At 42.3% G+C, this 23,496-nt stretch overlaps 2 protein-coding genes across 16 annotated transcripts in view; both read right to left on the bottom strand.

Annotated features, from left to right (window-relative positions):
- Window positions 1-1,885: 1,885 nt before the first annotated feature.
- F7 (coagulation factor VII) lies at window positions 1,886-9,848 on the bottom strand. The gene is made up of 8 exons (XM_062619803.1): window positions 9,485-9,848; window positions 7,187-7,347; window positions 6,610-6,634; window positions 6,403-6,516; window positions 5,412-5,552; window positions 3,458-3,564; window positions 2,880-3,000; window positions 1,886-2,668 (listed from the first exon to the last, which is right to left on the bottom strand). The coding sequence occupies exons 1-8, from the start codon at window positions 9,831-9,833 to the stop codon at window positions 2,130-2,132; spliced, it is 1,557 nt and encodes a 518-aa protein (XP_062475787.1). The 5' UTR covers window positions 9,834-9,848; the 3' UTR covers window positions 1,886-2,129.
- A 7,644-nt stretch (window positions 9,849-17,492) lies between these two features.
- MCF2L (MCF.2 cell line derived transforming sequence like) overlaps window positions 17,493-23,496 on the bottom strand; it is a 155,788-nt gene continuing 149,784 nt past the window's right edge. For 11 of the 15 annotated variants that reach the window (XM_062619785.1, XM_062619797.1, XM_062619706.1 and 8 more), the window contains 6 exons: window positions 22,673-22,732; window positions 22,226-22,300; window positions 18,665-18,795; window positions 17,968-18,080; window positions 17,731-17,834; window positions 17,493-17,611 (listed from right to left, as the gene is read on the bottom strand). In XM_062619785.1, the coding sequence (XP_062475769.1) occupies window positions 17,517-17,611; window positions 17,731-17,834; window positions 17,968-18,080; window positions 18,665-18,795; window positions 22,226-22,300; window positions 22,673-22,732 (578 nt within the window). In that variant the 3' untranslated portion in view covers window positions 17,493-17,516. The remainder of the gene's footprint in view (window positions 17,612-17,730; window positions 17,835-17,967; window positions 18,081-18,664; window positions 18,796-22,225; window positions 22,301-22,672; window positions 22,733-23,496) is intronic. The other 4 variants (XM_062619729.1, XM_062619790.1, XM_062619780.1 and 1 more) reach the window with 2 other exon arrangements.

Here is a 23,496-nt window from a genome sequence, read left to right as displayed (position 1 = left end):
CTTTTATAAGAAAAGGCAGCAGGCTTCTTTAGTTGTACCTCTTATTTGCGGGAGAGGGGAAGTGAACCCTCACGTTAATAAGCAAGCACCGGCTGATGCAGGTGTGGGACTCAGCGCCGGGCTGAGCAAGTGCAAAGCCGGGCTCTCACCCCAAAACACTCTCCACCCTCGGCAGCTCCCACCACCTTTCCTGCATCCCAGGCCCATAATCTGCTGGCACTGCGCCTTCCATACCGAGGGTCTGGTGACCTTGGCCTGGTGTTCACCGGGAGCTGGCAGCTCCCGGCATCTCCGACTTCTTGGGCTTTTTCCCTCAGTTGTGCCTGGTGAGCTCTCTGTGCATGTCTTTGGTGTTTCCAGAGCCTGCCATTAGATCTCCTTCGTCTTCTTGTCTTGCTTAAACAGGCTGTTATATTGAAAACATGCCCAAACCCCAGCTTTGTTTTGAAAAAGTCATTCTGTGCAGCCATTAGCACTGATTGTTTTCTTTCAGCATTGTACCCTTGTTCTGCAAGATGATGATCTGTTCATAAATGTCAATATTTACACTGGAAAGTGACAGACAAGAAATCATCCTATGGAGTATGGAATATCCCAAACTGTTCTGGCTCAGGGGGTCTGGAGAGATGGTTTTGCAACGCTGAGTGCCCTGTCCTAGTGAAAATGAGGCTTTATTTGCTACTCCTAGTCACCTTCTGCCCTGGAAATATATTCTGCTGGCATATATGCTTTCCTCTTAGGAGTAATGAGAACCTCTGGGATATGTTTCTGAGGCCTCTGGAATTTGCTGCTTTTTGTAATTCAGTTCACTATTTAAATGAAAAGTATACTATTCTTCTGTGTCAGTAAAGCAGGTTATAGCATGTTCAGTATTACATGATACATGTACCATATAATGTCAATGTTTTCCCCTAATAATAGAGTATGGTCAATTCTAAGTGTCCTACTTATTTATAAGCTTTTGTGGTTTAGCATGTTGTGAATGATATTCATCATGATGTGAATGAATTTAAAGTGTAAGCTTTGTGTAAAACAAACTGTTTTCTAATCTCCTGGTCAGTTTAATCTCCCTTTTCACCCTTTTTATGCTTAGATTAGAAGGTACATTTTTTAATGGTATAGTTGATGGTGTTTTCATAGTGCTTCAGGTTCTGCCATTTTTGTCTTAAGGCCTTAGAGAATGGTCTTTGGCCAGTGTTTTGCAGAGGGTGAGGCAATTATCTAATTCTGGTTTTGGATCTCAGGATAGAGGCTACGCATTGGATTATACTGGACAACAAATGAAACAAACATTTCTTTTTGTTAGTCCTCTTCTGTACCAATGACCTTAACATCAAGGCAAAGATAAGATTAAATTAGTGGTATTCTTCACCACTCATAAATACAGGATTAAATATTACACTTAATAGCCTTGCTGCAATAATGCTTGGTGCAAGAAGACTAAAACCAAGTTTTCATAGCAGACCTGTAAATGTGAAATTAACCTTTTCCCAGCTTTCTTGTTCTGGAGACTACAGTTCCTCTACCTCAAATATACCTGTTGCCACTGCAACTTTTGGAGGAAGCTACTTTAATGTAAGCTAAAAGAAACATTTTTTTCCCATTTCTTCTGCTATTGCATCATCACATTATATGTAATGTACAGGACCCATCAGCACAGGAAGTTGTGAAAGCCAGAAGCAGAAATGTGTTCAGAAGAGATTGCACACATTTGTGGACAGCAGCTTCATTCATGACTTTTCAACCTAATGCAACTTCTAGCTCAGGAAGTCTGTACATCACTGATTACCAGAAACTGAGAGGGTAGTTGGAGGTAGGATCATGGTGTGCCTGATGTATTACTGACAGTCTTTCTCTCAGCAGAAATGGATGCAGAGCAAAAGGAACTTTGAGTCTGATTTGTTATGGCCATTCTGTGCTGCTTGACAAGACACGTAAGTTTATAAATGATACCAATAGGGAAGTTGTTATTATTATTCAAGTAGGCATTAGGCTCATTTCAAATCATTAATAGCAGTGTGGGTATCACATGTATCACATATGATGATTAAGGAATATTTCAGTAGGAAAATGGCTAAGAGGGTCTGGGCGGCAATAACCTGATCTCAAAATTCTCTGTTTCAGCATCATTAATCCATGTGCTTCTTTAACCATTCGATGTATCTGGATACCCTTGTGTAAACCCCATAGCTGCCTTCAACAGCACAGCCCTTTCCCCAGCTAACAATCCCAGTCAGAAACCAAGTGTTCTTGTACTTTGTAGCATGAGGTCCACCACTGTCTCCCTTGCAAGAGTCCTTAGAGCCGGCCAGGTCTCCTGCACAGAACATATTCTCTGTAATATTTAAATCTGTTTCCTTTTCACATTCTTGTGTCTTTACACGTGGCAACTCAACTCTCATCAAAACAGATGAAGTGGCACCTCTATCTAGTAGGCGTCCCCATCCACTCACAGTGGAGAACTTCTTGGTGGACAGTTCATACACCGCAAACCGTTTTTCAGGCAAACATATTGGCACCACATAGTCAGTGAGGTTCACGGGTGTTTCCAGCCGCAGGAGGGCAATATCATTATTAACTTGTCCATTCGTGTATTCTTCATGAATGATTATCCTGGCAACTCCACTTTCTTGCTCACTTTTCTCATCAGCATTTGTTGAGTATTCACCTGGAAAAGTTATTTGCAGGTCATGTCAAGCAGTTCCTTGATTCTTCAGAGGTTTGAGGGGATTGGGGGTTTTTAGTCTGACACCTCTTAAGGACAATTTCCTTATACTACATAGGCCTGAATATTTCGTCTTTTACTCTGCTTTGCCAGGATGAGAAGCTGCCACCACAACCACAGCTCAGTAACAGAAGGAGGGGAAGATGATACATACCCAGTCTCACTCGAAGCTGTTTAGGATGAGTGTATTCCAAACAGTGAGCAGCAGTGACCACCCACTCTGGGGAAAGCAGGGTACCACCACACTTCTCTTTCTGATTCTGTATTAGCAGGGCCTGCCGACATAAAGCAAGTTCATGTCTTAACACCAAATGTGCTTGACCTGGATCTTAGTAGATCTTCATGTCACTTTACGCAACAGTGTTTGAGAATATCGTGCTGATTGCATGGAGAATTTAGGAGGGGGAATGTTCCCATTGACATTTTCGCCATCATGTAGTATGGATCCTGCCTATTATGGCCAAGAGCATATCTTCACAAGCTGAAACTAAGGATTAAGGGGTCAGGGAATAGAAGAGGTTGCATTGCCACTCCACTGCTATGAAAGCAGGCCCTCTAGAACAAGGCTAAGATGCATAATTAAAACAGGTGTATCTGCTGGCTACGAATGAAGAGGGAATTTAGTTATCCACACCTGACATTTGTGGATAAAATTTTTAAAACAATGAACATAAGATAGTGGTTTCATAAGGAAAAAAAAAAAGTGGCAATGACAAATTTCTGAAGACTCACTTGCCATGGACATTCACCCGGAGGACAGATTGAACCACCTACTATTCTTCCTCGTGCAGTCACAGTTTTGTTTGCCAGCACTGGTATTTTTCCACATGGGTATTTCACTGAAAAAAAAACCAAAACAACCAAACACAGAAAAACATAAAGGACAATGTGGGTGGTTTTATTGCACTGAATTCAGAGCAAAATGTGTATTGTCTTCAGTGAAGTTGTGTTAGCTGAAAAACTGGGTTCTAGTCTGGGAGTGTGGGTTCTCACAAGTAATTTAAAGCAGGTAAGCAGTCTTTTTGTTTATAAACAGCCAGAAATGCTTTTACAAGTGGGGTGCAGGCCTATACACTATCACACACCTACCACAGGATTTTGCAACCAGTATACCTCCTTAAGATATATGTCAACACAAAGGGGTATGCTACAGGCCAGAGAGCAGAAGAGACTCTTATCAAGGTTCATAACCTACATATTTTCACCGAACTTACTTTCAGTCAGTTACACCAGATGCACAGCATCCATGGCTGGTACGAAGACTGTATCAAGCTTTTACAGGACAGACAAGGTATGGTGAAACACGACTTTTGTGGCATCTGGTCAAAGACTGGAATAGGTGCAACACAAACCTATATCCTCTAACACTGTATGCAGGGAAACATTAGTTTGGGTGTTGAAGGGGCCATTGTGAGAGGTGACAGAAGGACGGTGAAGGGACTGGCATCCTGGCAGTTACACAGTTTTGTCTTCTTGCAACACACTGTCAGTGCTATGGTTATTTTGATCCACAAGAAGCAAGTAGCAACAATCACATCTTCCTCACAGGGGAAGACATGCTGAAAAGCCTGTGGGGAATTCTTTGTTTTCAGCTTTTAACAAAAGCAGCTTCCCCATCACGTGATATTGCAGAGTCTGCTAATAAGGGATAAGCACATTAGTGCTCATTTTTTTCTAATGAAATTGCTGTTGTTGAGAGCTACTTTGTCATTATAAGTTCTCTGCATGAGTGCTCCATTATGGAGTGTGTAGGGGGGCATCACCTCTCGGAATTACTTTGCATGCTCCCTGCAGCTCTGTCCGTTATGTTTGCATCCCCAGGGGTCACTTTTTCCTCTCTAAGAAAGTAATTCAAGCAGGCATCTGCAGTAGGGTAAGGTGGCAGCTTATGTATTGGAAAAATAATTAACTTGAGCTGCCCTAGTCCCAGCTGAAACTTACCTTATCAGATGAATGAGAGAAATATCTAGCCATAGTGTCCAGATGAATACTAAAAGGGTATTAGTCCAACCAAATACGAAAAAAGAAAAGGAAAAAAAAAGAGAATAACTGTTTTTCTTTAATTTTATTAGGCCCCTCTCTTTCTTGACTCCAGTGCTGAAATAAACGTGGTAATAAATTCCACAGTTACATTTCAGATTGGAGATCCAACAGTGAAACAATGCTGCCCCAAATATATTTTCCCACCATGGGCATAAGCTAAACCAAAAAAGCACTTGTGAGGCACAAAGCCTGTCTACTCACCAGCATCCCCTCAGCCTGACCCCAAATCCCTGGCAACCTACTGCTGTGCTTTATTTAGACAACCTGGCCGTAAGCTTGTCTCCACTGCTCAGTTCTCTACTAGACCAGTGGTGAGAGTGCTTCCCCAGCAGGAGACTGGGGTTCACCTCCCTCCTCACTCCTACCGAGTGGGATGTTCAGACTCAAATTTCCCTCTTCTCAGAGGATCGGACTTCTGGGACCAGGAAGAAGAGGTTAAAAGGCTCCCTGCTCAGTGTGTACACTTCGTCAGCTGCTTTTTTAGAGTGTCTAACTTCCACGAGAAGCCCAAACGTGCTGCTCTTGAAGAGGAGGTGGAGAGCTGGTGGCTGAGGGTTATACCTTGCACCTCCTGATGGGTACATGTTGAAAATTTTTCTTCCAGAGCTGGTTTAGGCTTAGGATCAGACTGGGGGGGTCTTACCTTGGGGAGTGCAGGACACACCATCACTTGCTATGGTGTAGTCGTCAGCACAGAAGCACACTCGTTTCTCAGACCGCTCATCAGTACAGAACTGTTCACAGCCACCGTTTTCATAAATGCACTTCAGTATGTCAGCTTTGGCTAAAGTCAGAGAAAGAGCATTTAGGTTTCCAAATGTGTATTTGGTGTTTAACACGGATTAATTGCAACTTGAAATACTGACAGGGAAGCAAGGCGGCAAGGTAGATTTCTATGATTTATGTACAGTGACTGCATCAAAAGAACCTTCCATTTGGCAAAAGTTAAGCAGGCCTGGATGTCCAGGGATTAGGGAAGAAAAGGGTTAAGAAACACACACCTAAAATTGAGTTAGTCTCTTTTCTGCTATATCTGAGCTGTTTAAAGGCTGGAGGTGTCATAATTGTGGGATAAATATCATAATATTTGACTGAAAAATTCTTAACTATTTTGTAGTTTGACATCTGGCAGAAGGATGCTCTAGGATGACCTTTGAGACAGTCTGGTTAGACTTAACGAGTGCCTAGTCACTGTTAGGTCTCTGTGTGTTCTGAATGTAGTGTAGATAAGCATGTTCTATGAGTTTAACACTTAATGCACTGTCATTAACTGCTGGATGTGTCCCCTTGGGCTTTGTACAATGCATATGCAGGGTAGTTCTCATTCACATTTCTAAGTCACAGTAACCTAAGCACTTGGGGAGGAAAAATAATTCCTCCTTGTCTCTGAGATGGTGCACGAAAGGCAATTATTTTCTTTTACAGAGTCATCACAGGGTAATAACTATCTTGCTCCCTTGCAGTGCCTGACTGCCAGCTGGTCAGATCCATCATGCAACACTACCAGCAGTGTGACCAGTAGCTGTCACAGCTAGAATGATGCAGAGTGATAATGATTGTTACTGTTTATCTCAGTGCCTTGCATTTGAATTAATAATGGCATTTTGATCTTGTTAAGCTACCCCAGAGCTGACCTTTTTCACAGCTTTTGCCCTCGTATTCGACAGGGCAGCGGCAAACATAATCCTGAAACTGGTCATCACAACTCCCACCATTCTGACAGGGGTTGGAGTCACACTGGTTAGGGTCTGTGGAAACATTCAGTGTCAGTCCAGCTCATGTGAAGAGCTGCAACAGCAGGAGTGTTTTTGCAGCTGCTAGAACATCCCAAACCATCGTACCGGAATAGATGTGCCAGAACTCTCTCTGGAAGAAAAAGATGCTGGATTTAATTAAAGAAAAATTGACTCAAGTTAAATCCTATAGTCCTTGTGGCACAGGCGGGGTTACAGAGAGCCACAGTGATGCCCCTTTTGCCTTTGTAATTTAAAAAAGTTGATGTCCATGAAATATTGTACATTATTTTCTACATTCTATGTTGTTTCCATATACCAGTAAAGAAGGGCACTGTGTAACACACACGAATAAGTTATCCATAACCTCCATATAGTTGAGGTGGGGTTGACTTAAACAGGTGTTGCTCAATACAATAATTTAAATTTTTATCTGACCCCCATAACGGGTCAAGGAGATGACTTTGAGCATCCACTTCCTCCCCCTCCACAAATCGGTACTGCCTGGGGCAGCCCATGCTGTATGCCCTCCTGCAACTCACTGATGGTGCATGTTCCCCTATGAGAGAAAGGTGGAGACAGCAGAACACAGTGCATTTTTTACTCTCATTCTTTAAGTGTCCAAGAACACCCTTGAGTAGGGGGAATCCATCTGACAGTGCTCACACATCCCTGTTTTACTTACTGTCCTTTCATCATCGCGGTAAATCTCTCTTGCTTCCTCAAAGGAACATTTTTCTTCCATGCATTCTCGCTCTACTGACCCCCGTTTTATCTCTTCAAAGAAGCTGTTGGCTCGTCTTTGCCTTTGCAAAACGCTGTTTGCCTCTTCCTTCTTTAGAAAGACTGAAAAACAGCAGCATGTTCTGTTTGTCACTCAGCTGTGCAATCCTGACGGGGGGGGTAGGGGAGACAATTTCTCTGAAAGCTATTCTCTTCCCAAGCTTTTTCTGAGACACTTTAGAAAGAAACCAGTAAATGTGAAATAATTCTGTGACTTGCCTCCCAGGTAAAGTGGCAGCACATGTATTTTGCAGAGCCCGGAGCTTAGGAGAAGATGGCATGTTACACCAGTGCTATATGTCAGTGACTCCTAAGGTACTATTCCACATCATACACTGGGTCTCAACATGCACAGCACAGTCTTTCCATTCTAGCAGCTGAAAAACCTGTGTTGCTTTATTAAGCACTGATGTACATGGAGACGTGATTTTTCCTGTGCTTGCTACAGGATGTCACTTGGTGACATGTGGACCACATTCATCCCTTCACCCACAGTCACGTTGTCTCACACCCCTTCACTCTTAGGACCTGCAGAAAGGACTCACCCAACCACTAGCAGACCACAGTTTTAAATCCACTGCCTTAATACATTTATCTTTAGTTTTCTTCTGTAAAAAAAAGGCTGTGTTAAGGTATATAGGAAGGCTGGACAATGCTGTTTGTGGTCCCAGTGAAACCTGTAGATAGCTCCTAGGTGCTGATAGCACCATAGATCATAGCCAGAGGGGTCTTCTCCCTGTGCACCTCTGCCATGCTTTGGAAGGACATGGGGTACACAGGTTTGATAGCAGACATCAGCAGAGCTCACTTCCTAGAGCTACATCAACTTGCAAGTGCCAGAAATGTGCCCTGAAATCTGGAACCACTGTCACCACGTTGACCTGCTCCTCAGCTTCAGGATGCGAGCACATCACACAACTACGCCCCTCCTGGTGTAACTCAGGCCAAGGAACAAGAAGTCCCAGTGCTGTGGTGTACTTTTGTTCCATTCCTACACAGAACAAGTCTTGAAATAACTAATTTTGGGACATTTTCTCCTCCTCCGTGTCAGTAGCAGATTCTGGAGCTTTGTGACAACAACTTACATTTCAGTGCTTTTAACTGTTTCACCTGGGATTGTGGGTAGATTTAGGGCTGAAGACTGATACATATCACCTGCCTTTCCCCCAGGACATTCTCACTACATGACCCCTCACAGAGCAGACTTACTTTCTGTGTGATAGGAGAGCCCTGAGGTGGTTGCTGACAGACAAAGACTCACTGACTTGCACACAAACATAAGTACTGAGAAGCTTTCTTCCAGTCTGGTGAGGTGTCTCTAAACATTTGCGTCTAATCAGAACATATGCTGAATTACATGCAAAATAGTGGTAATTTCCCCTATATTTCAAAGCTATTTAAGGAATAAAATTTTGCATGGGGTGCACTGAATTTATCCCAGGGTGTTTCATAAACATTTGCTCCCTGTAGAAATGTAAGCTGGGTTTTTCTGCAGTGGTTTTGAAGTCAGGCTCTATGAATTTAATGTGGCTGTCTTTGAAGGCTTTTAATTAACCTTACACTGCAGATACATGACAGAGGAGTGTGCCTGGGTGCATGGCTGGGAGCATACTTCCTTTTTTATTTTGGTGTTCTCCACTTATTTACATTGGAATGCTTTTGACTTTGCTGTGTATTTTTCCAGCCTTGTTCACTGCAGTGCAGGAGACCCTGTCAGTGGCTAACTGGGAATCTGAAAGCATGGGGTCAGCTTTATTAATCTGTGAGCTGATTTTCAGGCACATACTGGAACCACCGAAGAGCTACCCCCTCACTGCCTTTTACTGCTACTTCTTTAATTTCTCATCAGCTAAATGACGGACTATTGAGTCTTTGCTTTGAAAAAACCACAGGTCAATATGAAATAAGAATAAACCCAAGTTTCACATAGTGGGCAGACAGCTGGTGGTTTGCCTGCTGTCTGTGCAGTGAGATAATAGATCCATTTAGCTGTCTGGAGGTGCTTTTCCTAAGTTAACAAAACAATCATGTGAATGCCATCACTGCAAGCAAATAAGAGCCTTAGACTAACTCACAGGCACAACCAGAGCCAGGATGAACGCGCAACAGTGCTCAAAACTTGCAATGAAAATTACATCTGAGTAACAGGAGAGAGGTCCATTGCCAGTAAACAGAATCACAGCCATATCCTACGACATACCTGCATCCAGAGAAAGAGGAACCAGTAGCAGAAAGCAGAGAAACAAAGCCACGCACTGCCTGGAAACCATGATGAACCCAGTGTCCCAGTTGTGTATTGACATTTCAGCAAGGGCTGTTTGGCAAAAGAGCTCAGCTTCAAATGCTCGGAGCCAGAGGAGGAGCCGGCGAGTCATGGAAACAGAAAAAGATCCATCACAGCCTGGTGAGCTGAGCAGAAGGGCACATGTGGAGCCTGCGATGTGCACTTTCCACACTAGCGGGGAGTTTGGTTTTGAAGCACTCTCTCCTGACCTGTGCAAAGGCTTTGCTGAGTACACAGGCTGCCACCCTGGGCCTTCAGTTTCCATCTAATGTGCATTTTTTCATGAGGAACATAAATGCTGGGACCCTCTGTCTGTATGGCTGGCACTAAACTGGCCACGTAACCTCACATACAGAGAGCAGAGACGTGATATTTATCTTGAATCGGCAGTCAAGTTACAGCCAAGATACAGCCTTTCAGTGCTTTGGAGTATGATTGAACCACCGACATCTGTCTTTTCCCATTTCCCTGTCACCGATTACAACTCTGCCTTATGGAGACACTGATTAACTAGCAAGAGACGCCCTACCCTGCTTCTCTCCATCTTTACTGCAAGACCTGTGTGGCCTGCACAAGTTGTACCAGCTGGAAGAGGGGCTAACCTAATCCATGTTGTATTTCATTAGTAAGGATAGAGGTTTGAGGGGCTGACCTGCAGACAAAGTTTTATCTGGAACAAAAGCAGGCCTCTGATTTAATAGAAATCAATTAATGGCATCAGGCTAGAGAGCTGACAGTGTTCTTGGGGAAATATTTACTTAAGATAGCAGTGAGGTAAAGATCATGTTTGCCTATGGGAAGTGAGCAGTTGCCTGAGGGCCAGAGTGTTTTCTAGGCCATTCTCCCCTTCCTGCATGGGAAGGGAGCAGGGTCAGCTCTGTTTGAGTGCTAGAGCAGAGAAAAGCAACAGCTGGAGTTTTACTTTGCTGCCAATGCTCAGTGTAACAGCCTGCAGAAGCCATGACTGCTTAGGGAAGCCGGGCTCCCGGATGTTCTTTGCATGCTATTTAGTGGCTGTGTGCACAGCTGAACGTCCTGCTTAGAAATTGCTTTCCCAAGAGGGTGCATCTGGGCACCTCTCTGGTTTGCAGCCTGGCTAATTCCCAGCAGTTCCTGGGACAGCTGGGGATAGGAGGTCTGCCTGGAGCAGAGGAAGGAGGCCAGTTACTGGAATACAAAAGGAGTTATGGGAGCCCCACGCTTGTCCCCATCCCTTTTTGGGAACCGTCACCACACCTCATAGCCTGCCTATGGCAGTGAGCTGAAAATAGCAAGGGCATGTCCAGTTTAGCAAAACCAAAGCTGGGTTTGCTGGAGCTGCTTGAACATTTGTCTCTTTGTCTCATCTTGGGGCAGACCTGACTGGGCTGCGCTGAGTGTGTCATGCAGATCAGAGCATGGGCTCTGCTTCCCGCACTGAAGCCAGCCCCGGTCTGCACATATTGTCCCCCTGCTCCCTCAGGATGGGTGGGTATGCCCCTGCGAGGGAGGGTGGGTGACTGCCACTCCAGAGTGGCATCACAGCACCTCTGCATCATGACACCCCTTCACTCTCTTGTCTTCTTCCTTTGTAGTGTTCAGGTCCGTAACATCCTTTAGTGCAGTATTTTCCTTGTGTCTGCCTTCCTCTGTTGGTATCCCTTAAAGATGAAAGATTTTGCTTTTATTGCTTGGCAATACAGCCAAATAGTTATTATTTTTAGAGCCCAGGGAGAAGCCGAAGTGCTGAGAACAACAGTCAGTTCATACGGGGACAGTCCTTTTCCCAAGAAGAATTAGTGCATTTAGGTTTCATCAGGGATGACAGGGATGAACATGCCCATGAGGAACATCACTGGGGATTCAGCAGTACCAAGGCTTCATGACAACTCTTGACTCATGAACTTCATACCACAGATCTCATCCCAAAACTGTTTCCTACAGACTTTAGCTGGGCCAGTTATTTGGTTTAAGAGCTGTGTTTTGAATGAAGAGGTCCCCTTCCTTATTGTATTAGACCCCAACCAGAGGAGCCAACATCAGTTTGTTAGCTTTTCTTCCCCAGAAGATCCCCAAGTCTTACTTCATTTGTCTTCTTGTGTGGTCTTGCTATAGTTCATGAGAATTGCCCTGGTGTTCTGCTCCATAAAAGCTCCTTGCCAGTGCAGGCTTTAGCTTTGGCTTATGTTTTGTGAGCAATTCCAAGGAAAATAATCTGCTGTGCAATTAAATGTAAATATATATTAATACAAACATGCCTCCCTGCTGCTCATGGGTGCTACTACAATCAGTTTGGGGGGAGCTGCTCAGAAAATAAAATATAGGATATTTTTCAGTGTATGCTTTGGATGTGCCAGAGTTGTTTTATTAAAATAAAACAAACAAAATCCCACAACACGTTAAAAAACTGAAACATGAAAAATGTCAACAATGTGGAATAAAAAACTCTCAACCAGAAACATGAGCCTGGGAGACACAATGAACTGATGCCTCCCAACATACCATTCTGTATTCTTGTTTTGTTTCCTACTGACATTTTGTAAAGAAGAACTCTCAGGATTTAGCTATTTTTAGCTCTGTTTTGGGTCGAAGAGCAGACAGGTACAGAAGCTATTGGGAACTGTGCAACCTGGTCTGATCCAACAGGTCACTGGTCATTTAAACTTGAGGTGTCAGCATTTAGGAACAGTTTGAAAAAAAGTGAATCAGTGGTTTCTATTTCAAAGAGGCCACAAGAGATCAGCTGAGTAAGCTGACAAGGCTGTGTCCAGATAAGAAAGGTTTAGGAAAAAGCTGCCTACAGAATTTATGGAAAATTCAATTTAAACCCCCAATAACAATAGCAACTTGCCATCACTCATTTATCAGACTAATTACAAGCAAGCTAAAGCTGTGATTAAGTTAATAATTTCCTTTTTCTGATGTACTAATCTATAAATATATGAATATCATGCTGCTGAGCTTTAAGCAAATGATTCGGGTTTTAGACCTCAAAGGAGAACTATTTATTTCCAGGAGAAAATTACTTGCCTGCTTGACTGAGTCCTGTATCCTCATACATTAATTATTCTCATAAAGAAGTAGGACATGGGGAGATAATATTCTTGATATTTTTTTTTGTCTCTAGCTCTGAATACAAATGCTTAACATTTTAATTTTTAATCTTCATGTGGGTTATTTCTTTCTTTTGCTGCCTGAGGAGAAGGGTATCTGAAGGTACCTAGATAATAAAGGAAGCAAACAACATAGAAAAGGCAGCACAAAGGAAATTACAGTAAAGACAGTGTGCCCCAAAGCTGACTGTTGAATGCCACCTATCTCAGTGGGCAATGAGAGATATTACTCTACTACAGACCTTCTCTCAATTGTCCTGAGACCATCACAGCTGCAACCACACCACTAGTAAGTTCATAGCCTTTTAAATGCAGCTGGGGACTGTCTTTCCAATAGATGTAGAATGACTAAATATAAAAACCTGAAAGGTGGTTAATCAATTCACCTCAGTTCATTTGTCAAAGATAACATTTCAGCACCACGTGGGCTCATCAGACTAAAAACCTTTCAGAATGAAAATGCAAAACTTGATCCTTGATTTTCTACCACCATCTTTAGGCCACTGCTGGTACAGGTGGTGGTGGCTGCAGCAGTACTTGAGTAAGCTACAAAGATGCCCAGCAAGCATACTTGCGTTCATCATCCCTTCTTGCCTCACTGCTATAGGGACTTAATGTTGTGGGTGATTTTGGCCTGTCTCTGCAGGGTCAGAGCCACGGAGGAGCTGTTTGAGCTCTTCATGGTTTGCCTTTGCCCTGGCTGTAACTTGGCCTTTCCTTGCTGAGGGCTGAAGAACTCCTCTTGCAACACCGCTCGGCTGGATGAGGAAACATTACCACTTTGTCTTGCTTTTAGTGTACATCACACTACTGCTTTCTCTTGAGGCTTTGTCCAGGCATAATGCTGCCCCTAGGTTTCTCAAGAGAAGGCTTGAGCTTTGGGTGAGGGGGCTCACTGCGACTGCCATTTGGACTAATCAAAACAGTTGGAGCATGAAAACCCATGTCATGGGGTGTTGTGTGTTTATTAACAGATGACAATATTTTGAGCTAACCAGGTACAACAGCACATGAGCAGCTGAAGAAGGGAATGGATGCCAAAACAGTTGTACTGGCCTTATCCACACTCCAGCAGAGCCCTCCAGTGCCTCAGTGCCCTGACCATCCCTTGCCTCTGTCCTGCTGCACTTGGAGGCTGTCCCTGTGGGGGACATTGAAGAGGCTGTGGCTATAGGAGCAAGCACAAGTACTACTGCTCAAGGAGGGGAATGTTGCACCCAGGCTGGGAGCTGATCCATCCAAAGACTGCCAAGGAAAGGTGAGTGGGAAACCAAGTTGCTCCCTGGACCTGGCAGGACCAAGAGTGCAACACTTATGAAGCAGGAGGGAAGCAGGGGGGTCTGCTGCTGGCTGGCAGAAGCTCCATGCAGTGTTTCTTCACACTGAAACATGCCCCTTGCTCCTTGCCACACTGCACCCACCAGCCCCACCCACTTCACTCTTGTGGTACATGCTCTGCACTCTCCCCTTTCTGCCTTTTGATCTCAGACTGATGTGGTACCCTCACCCCACAGTGCCCTGCTAGCTAGCCAAAGCCCTGCCATCCATTCCTATGTGCCAGGCTGGCACAACAAGTGGTTTCTTCACAGTGCAGTTTATAATAGCCATCTGACATATGATACAGGAGGAGTCCCTGTCATTTTGAGGCAAGTGATGAAAATGAGTTATGTTCCAAAGTCCCCAGTTTTACTTAATGACATCTGTGCAGAATGGGGAAAGGGTTTTGTATTACAAGCAAAGATTCTCTATCTATGAAAGACTGTGCTCCAACTTTGAGCCAGTGATCTAAGAAATCCAAGATGATGCCATAGTGTTTGCAAAGGGAGAAAAACAAACCTTACAATTAAAAAGGAATGAATCATTATTAGACCTTTATATAGAAAATTCTTTACTTTCCACTAAGGCAAATCTTGGCTGGAATTCTTTCATTCATCTGCTCTAAGTGTGACGTGGCTCTGCTCAGAAAGGTCAGTCCTCGTCTTGCTCAGAAAAGTAGGACTACTGACTAAAGAGGTAGCTGTTATGTTAACAAGAGTAAATAAATGCAATCAAATACCAATAACACCTTATTAACACCTTATATGGATCATGTAATTGTTCATGGCCACTAACTCAGCCCAAAGCACTACAATGAGTGTAAAATTCACCTTCTGCCATGGTGTGATGGTCCTTAGAGCCATTAACCAGGGAATGCACAAACACATTCCTCTTCTGATGCTGCAAGGGTGAAAATGGTTTCCCCTTTCTCACCCATCTGTGGCCAGACATGGACCTCCAAGTTGCTCTTCTATGACCACAGGATCAAGAGGAGCATGTGTAAAGGAGGAAGGGAGCCATGGGATTCACGGCTTTCTTTGGGAAAACCCAACAGCGATGTGCCATCTTTCAAAAACATGTGTGTGTGAGAATGGCAATCAGTCTGATTACCTGGAACTGGCTTTCATTTTTTATCCTCAGCCTGCACACATACTTTAATTCCCTGGTGCCAGGTACGTGAGACAGGATCACAAGGATAAGCTGGTGTTTTTCTGAGATGGTCCCAGAATGCATAGGCAAAGGATTTGAACACACAGACCCTGACAAGCACAGCAAGACAGACTTGGGTTTCTGTCCAAATCCTTCAGCCTCTGTTTTTATATGATACCCATAAGAAGCTTTTAAGACTGTGAGACAAAATAAAACACAGAGCATGTCTATATAAAGGCTTTCAGCAAGAAGCGCTGAAATTTATTACATTTAATTACAATAGAGACCTCTGACTTTGAACTTCTAATTCACAACAGCAGTAAAAAAGGAAATGGTGAAATGGGTTGTATTAAAGTGCAATGATGTGGAGAAAAACCATTGAAATCACACAAACGAGGCTGCAGTGAGAAATGACAGTCTCATAATAGCAATGACAGCAATATATAAGTAAATTATGTTACAGATGATTTACAAATAACTTACATAGATGAAGATAAGCTGAATCTCATGTTGCCATTCCATTGTTAAATATCAGACTAAGTATTCTTGGTCAGCACAGTATTATATGGGATAATTAAAAAAAGATCAGAGGATTTTTGTGTTGGAAAAGATGCCCGAAGTAAAACCCTGATCAGCCTTTATCTTGAAGTATTGCAAGAAACCTAAGTCCTTATGAATTGTAAAGTGACATATTCAGCAGCATGAAGACTATAAATACATCTTTTACATTGATACATTATATCTACACACATATACATATCTACACACACATATATATACACACAAGCACATACATGCACATAAATATATATGTGTGTGTATATATATGTTTCAATTTGTACTGATTATGGTCAGCTGCATTTTGATTGCATCTGTGGTAGGGCTGCTTTAGCCACTTAGGAGTAAGATCATTCTTTAGAGTATTTGTTGTTTAAGTTTCCTAAGCTGCAGTCTCTAAAATATAAAACTCTAGCACAAAGATAGACTTCAGGGCTCAGCCATCAGAGGGGCTGATGATGAACAGCAGCTTCTGTTGACAAAATCTGCTGCGCTTAATGCTTCTGAAAAACTACGCTTTTAATGTCCGCATTATAAGTAATATGGTATGTGAATGACTTAAAAACCTATTTTCATATAAGTAAAAATATCTGAGAGATGAACAGGAATGAATACAATATTCCATACATGCACACAGTTTTGAACTGTTTATAAGGATGACATGCAGAGAAATCTGACAACATGAAAATTTACAGCATTGGCTTACATCATACCTTCAAAAAATGGCAAGTTTAACATCACCCTTCCTTTTAAAAAAATTAAAATAATTATCTGTAGCATAAACCTGGCTCTTACCTAATACAGGTTTTTTTCTCCCATGCTCCCCTTTTATAGAATAATTATGTCGCTCTTTTTTTCCTCTGAGTAACTGCACTATTGCCTAAAAATACACCCAATTTCTGGCCCTCATAGGTTTGTCTCAAGGAAGGCTCTTGACCCATAGTTTCCTCTGCCTGTAATTGCATGTTAATTGTGAAAGCTGAAGGTAACTGTATAATTACCATTTATTAAGAAATAATTTAATGAATAAGAATGTGCTTCATTGTGCACCTGTGTAAGAAAAACAGTATACTACTAAGTTGCCAAGGCTATGTAAACACAGTGATCTTGGTAAAGAATTTGGTTGTGAGGCCAAAATACCTCAGAAAACAGCTATTCCATTGCACACATCATTAAAGGTTGGAAAGGATAAAATAATAGCTTGTTTTGACGCTGTTGTGGTCAGTGAATTGGTCATGTCTGCATCCCAGTCTCTAGGGAGCAGAAGAATGTCCTGAATATGCAAGAGAAGAGAAAAGGCTAGAGCAAACCTCCTTCCCGGTTGCTGTAAGAGTCCCATTCACTGCACTGTTTGAGGTACATCCTTGGAGAAAGGGGATTTTGGGGAGGAGGAATTGTAAACTCTGATTTATTTTCCTCATACTATCCTGTACAGCGATTGCTATGTTATTAGTTTACAATGAGGATTTAGCACTGAACACATTTAGTTCGCTCACATTCAGATTCTGGCTGTTACAAAATGCTACAGTTCTGCAGAAACCTGATTGTGTATCAGTGAGAAAATGTGTTTTATGCTAAGAAATTTGCAGCTTCAGACTCTAGAGCAGAAGCCTCTGCAAGACCTTATTTCAAATCTTTTATCTACAACTTCACATTCCATGCGCTTTTCATTGGGATCTTCTGAGAGAACCTGTGAAAATCGCCACTGAAAATACTCAGGGCTGGTGACATTGAACTGGTGGTTCTGCACTGGAGTCTTCGGTGTCCAGAACTTGGCACAAAATAACAAATTCCAGAATTACCTTCCATTAAGGTGGGGTGGAAATTTAATGTTAGCCCTTAATGTCTGAGAAGCTGGTGCAGCTGGCATTGCAGCTATCACTGCAACTTGACGATGTGCTCAAAGTGCTGGAGGCAGTGCCTGATTCTGGGAAAAGGAAAGAAAAAAAAAACCCAATAAAATATTATATGGTTGTTCTTCACAACTTTCTTTGATAATAGGAATCTCCAGAGACACAATCATCTCATTTAAGATAAATAGCCTACCAGAGCTGCTTAAAGACTGAGCTGATTTGGAATTGCCTATGAGCATCAGCAGGTTGTTTGCTGGAATCCAACCTTCTCTACCAGTGCTCAGGTTCTTCATATACCTAAAAAAAATATAAAAAAATAAGAAGTCAGGTTGCTTCATTTGATGCCTTTGAAAGTTTGCCCTAAACATCTGTCTTATGTCTTCCAAACACAGTTCTGCCTATAAAAATTTCCAAACACAGATCTGCGTACCAGAGTCCATCCTCCCCTTCACGAATCAGTTGAACTAGATCTCCACTTTTCACTGTAAATTCTTCAGAAACTCCTTTCTCATAATCAGTCACAACTGTATATTTGCCAGGAGTCTAAATGAACACACAGGAAAAACATAAATTATTTCTGTTGAGTATTTCAAGTGACATTGCAGCTTTTGTTATGAAATTAGGGTACTCCTCCCTTCTTTCTTATGCACATACATGCTGAGGACAGTGCAAATATACATACAGAGACAGTAAAACTTTGCTGTTCAATTACATGCAAATTCAGCACATGAATTCTCACCCCCTGCAAAACATTCAGTGAAATGTTTCCATTGCAACAATTAATTCAAATGTCTACAGAAAAAAATTCAAAATAACAACAAACCCCCCCAAATCATCTGGCAAACAACTGCAGCATGATGTGTCAAAGGCTGTTGACATGGTAGCTGAGCATGTCATCGCCTAACTGCCGTACTAAGGCATAAGCAGTCACGGTCTCACTAGTCTTCAGGTTTACAAAGGCACAGATGGACACTCCCAAGGTACAAACAAAGCTGATTTAAGAGAATTTTGTCCAGCTGAGGATTTCAAGCCAGACACTTTCCTTCCCGCAAGCTTCAAAAGGCAAAAGCCACACACAAGGTATCGGTATCATTTGCTTAGCTCAATAGGAAAGCATTTCTGGTTACCAGCTTCATCTCGCCTCCCCCCCCTCCTCCTCCTTCTTCCTCCGCATCCGATGAATTCAGCGGATCTTCAGCACTAGACCAGCCATCATTTTCTTCAGATGCATCAAGAGAATGAGATGTTTTAGCCCAACCTTAGGGAACAAACAGCCAACCATTAACTCTGCAGCAATGAGCCACTGACTGGGAGAAGCGTTCTTTCCACTGAGAAGGTCTTAAGTGATCAACATAAACTGGAGAAAAACCGAACACAAAGAAGTTATTACAGCCACTGAGTGAAATTCACAGCTGGCAAAAGTTGGCCCATTTCCATCAGCTGTGGCAATGCACAGCAGTGAATATGGCCCTTTGGATTTACATAGAGGGAAACAGATGGAAAGAATGCAAATTCCCAACAAAAAAGCAACTATTTCTCTCTTACACAAAGATGAATGATGGATAGATATTCTTTTTCTTGGGAGGAGGTCGAAGACAGGAATGTACACTTTATAGGAAGAGGATGAACACACAGGATTACCACCTGAAGCAACCTAACCAGCCTGCTGGGACAACAGATGCACGGGCATTGCCTTCTTCAAACTGTTGAGCACTTAGAACTGTCAAGAAATTCAACACAAACTACCTGCAGTCTGTACTTCACCTGACAAGGCAGCATATTCTTTAAGGGTATTCATGCTGACACAAGGATACTTAATCACGCTGACTTATCTTGGTTCTAAGCCACCAAACATCACAAGAGCAGTCTCCTGCCTGTCATTTATTGCTAAGTGTTCCTTTTGCTCTCTCAGGGTAAGGGATTTCATTTATGTAATCAAGCTGAATCATATCAAGAATGCACAAAATCCCTTTTCCAAATAAAATTACAGTAAGTTTTACTAGTAAGATGCTGTTCACTGAGGTCAGCAGCTGCTAATAAGTGTGTTGAGTTTATAAAGAAAAAAAATGTTGTAATAAACCAGACAAATATTTGTAAATAAGATTTTGGTTCAAGCCAAATGGTGGTAACAATGAAACTCATTGAAAAGAATGAAAGGAAAATCAAACCTCCCAACTTTTATCTAACTATTACTTAAGAAAGCATCAGCATTTTTGCTCTTCACTGCTTCTGAGGCATTTGTCACATGGCTGGTCATGCCAGTACATTAGGAAAAAACCTGAGCATCACCACAGTACAGCCAAAGCAATCTAAGAATCATAGAAACAAATCACACCCAGAGCACACCAAACGGAGTGGGACTTTTACCTCGCCTGCGCTGCTGGATGGACCTGCACAAGGTTACAAGTATTGACCCATTTGGCCTTGTCCAGTGTTAAGAATGAACTTCCATCTGTGAAGAAACTGAGCAATAAATTCCAGCTGTATTCCATGAAAATTTCCTCGGAAGCTCACATCATCTAGTTGATTTGTGGGACACAGCTGAAAATCTTTCCATTATTTCCAAGTTAAGAATAATGCAACCAAAAAACCCTTGGTTTCACCTAATTGTTCCAACTCTCATTAGAAACAGAACCAATGAGCACCACAAAAGAAAGTGAAATCACTGTAATTGCTCTGCCTGTAGCATCATACTCACTGGCTTGCTCATCTGGAACATTTTGGGTAATGGCTCTTATTCCTCAGCCTCTTTCTTTTCATATATTGTGCTGATGTAGGTAAGAACACACCTGCCTGATCCTGCCCATAGCAACAATATACTCCTACTCCTCATACAAGCTGGCACTCTACTATTAACAAGTCTGTATAAAAGCCCATCTCATCCTGGGCACAGAAGGGAAGAGGTCACTGTGGTCATATTCATATTAACTAACTACAGGCATCAAAATTATGCATCCACATTCAACGTGCGCACGCATATTCTGCACGGTGTGACTAAATCAAAGCTCCCTATAAAGGCAGGGAAGGTAAGAAAATGGCAGGCAGTCTCAAGAAAAGACAAGGTTATGCAGAAATGAGTTTAGATTTGAAGGTGGCAGGAAACTCAAGAATTCATTAACCACTTCTCTTCAGAAATGGGCCCACAGGTTTCTTCAGAGATAGGATTGATCTGCAAGATGCGATTCTGTAACTAATTCATTTTTCTTGAGCTTACTGCGATGTAAGTCTGAGCAATATGGCAGTGAAAGGAAACAAGTAGGGGCAATGCACTCTGCACCAGGGAGCTGCGGTCACCACCTGGTGTGGTTTCATCCTAAAATGCCTGAGTCAGCTGCCTGTTCATCCCTCTGAATTGGGGAAGAAAAGAAGAAGTGTCAGAAAAGTGATTGGAAGATGCAAGACAGAAAGGGGAGTTACTAGATGCTTTAAATTCACTTATGAGGTTTAGCGTTTCATAAAGTGAGGGGCTGCTGGACAGGACAGCAAATCAGACAAGGCTGTTCCAAGGACCCAACAATATTATTGTAAATTAACAATGATCAAGGACCGTCCACCCTGACAAATTCCAGCATTTGTGCAGCACACCACAAAACACTCTTTGCTTTCTGACAACATTTTCAGGCCCTCAGAATTTCTGTGGTGCCTGGAGATCTCAAGAGGTTTGACTGCTACCTGCAGGAAGTTAACCTGTAACTCCCGTAGCTATACGTGTGGAATTTCTGCATGCATCCAGCCTGGGATTATATTTCCTGCTGCTCAGATGAGGTGAATGGTGTGACATATTTTCCTCAGCACAGCAGCTGGACCTGCATCATTTCCACAGGTGAGAGAAAGACAAAGGTTATGGAAACCTGGAGAGGAGGACAATGGTAGGGCTTGAAAGAGCTTAATCTTTAGAATAATATTTTCCAAAAGAGGTGGTGGAAAGAGAGTCAGGAAGAGGGGGACTGCTCTCCTTGTACCCTCTAGTCAATTAGCCCCAGGGATTTGTACTCAAGCTTTCACCAACAGCCTTGCTGGTTAGAAATGGGTCCTTTAACGGAAACGCTTTTCTAGTCTTTGCTTGGCTGTGGGTTGGGAGGACAGGAGGCAAACTGCTTCATGGGGTTCAGCTAAATCATCTTGGGTTTACAGGGTGGTAAAAATTGCCTACTGTCACCCAAAGAAAGATGCAACAGGACTGTGACTACAGTAATAAATGCAGATCTAAAATGGAATCACATGGCATGACAGTGATGATCCTCACTCTGACAAAAGTACATGAGGATTGGATATTTTTTTTTTTCTTTTTAAGAAGTTAAATCATCTCCACAAGAGGCACAGTGACAGGAGGATGCTAACTGGAAAACCATGTGTCTCATAGCAACTCGATGCCTGTGTACTGCCATTAAACACCCAGATTCTGGGTATTTCTTCAGCAGAAGATCTCTTTCCTTCTGTTGTCTCCTAAAAACTAGTTAGACATATGCTACTTCATCTGATGTCAAGGTAAAACTTCAACCAGTTGTGCTATCAAAACCAAGATATATATATATATGGAAGCTGACAGATGCACTTGGAAAAACTCAGCTGATATCAATACTGCTGAACAAAACAGCATCATATAGGTATCCCTGGTACTCTGATGTAACACATTACACAAGGGACGTGTGGAAATTTGTGGAATACAAGATGTCGTATCACTATACCTCTTAAACCAAAAGGAGTTGGGTCACTCACTACTTCATGCCGTTTAGCTTTTTTGTCAGGACTGGTAGGAGAAGCTGAAGGAGGATGAATAGGCAAAAAACACAGAAGAGAGATATTGAAGAACTGGAAAAAAGAGAGTAAGTGGAGTGCATGCTAAATACCTTTGAGTTTACACTGGAAAACAAGTGGGTTTCTGTAATCTCCCTAATTTTAGCTGTCACTAGTCAATTACAGTAGAAGAAATTAATTACATGTATTTGGAGACATTGGAGATATTATTTATTTGGAGATTAAATCGACAAATTCATTTTATAGTAGTAGAAGAAAGTTTCTGCAGTCTTTTCTAAATGAAATAGACATGAACCGGATGCATTTAATTTCAATTTGAGGCAAACATTACCAAGTTAAGCAATCGTTTTTATATAAATCTAGTACTACAGCAATACCTGGTCCTGTAAGAAGGATCATTGGCAATGCCTGGCTTTTAACAGAAGCAGATGGAGTTTCTGTCAAGGCAAGCATGTGATATTAGAGCTAACCTCACCAGCATCAGATACAAGACCCTCCAAGAGTCTCTCCAGAAATAACTCAAAGGTAATGACATTTTATAAAGGCATTCAGAAGAGATGCTTGGGGGAAAAAAAATAAATACATCATGCTCTTGAACAAGTGCCATCATCTTAATGCAATTCATACTGTTCAGAGACAACTGTTTAAAGCAAGAAGTGAATGTATCAGTGTGATTACTTGGCAGGAGGAAGCAAGAACGGTCTCAAACTCCCTTTGCCCATTTTAGGGAAAAAAAAAAGCAAAGATAATTTCTAGAAACATAGGAAAATTATTATTTAATTTTGTATTCAGCAAAACAATGTTGTCATATACGTTCTGCTGCAGCCATGTTTTGGGAAGTCTGTTAGCAAAGGTGCCAATAGAGAAATACTCTAGAAAACCTTGATTCCTTTTTGCCAAGTACAAGTGCATTTGGGGCAGATCCACAGAAGCAGACCAGGTGTCTGATCTGAAGACAACTAACTTCCTCTAGTTTTCCTACAGGAATGAGGCACTACAAACTCTTTCCTTGGACTTGATAATGAGACTGAAGGCATTGGAAACTGCACTCCTTCCCTTTCAAATCCAACAGCTCCACTTTTCCCAGCTGCATCATGCCCTCCCACTCTGGAGCTGGTTTCTCTTGATATCTCCTTGCCAGGTTTGGTGACTCAGGAGCCTAGCTTGAACTTCGGAGAGCAACCTTTGGCATATCTGTCAC

This window comes from Pezoporus occidentalis, unplaced genomic scaffold (genome assembly GCF_034315485.1).
Source record: "Pezoporus occidentalis ecotype Australia unplaced genomic scaffold, CSIRO_AGI_Poc_V1 ctg105, whole genome shotgun sequence".
NCBI lineage: Eukaryota > Metazoa > Chordata > Aves > Psittaciformes > Psittacidae > Pezoporus > Pezoporus occidentalis.
Note: the sequence above shows the minus strand (reverse complement) of the source record. Positions and strands in the feature narration are given on the sequence as shown.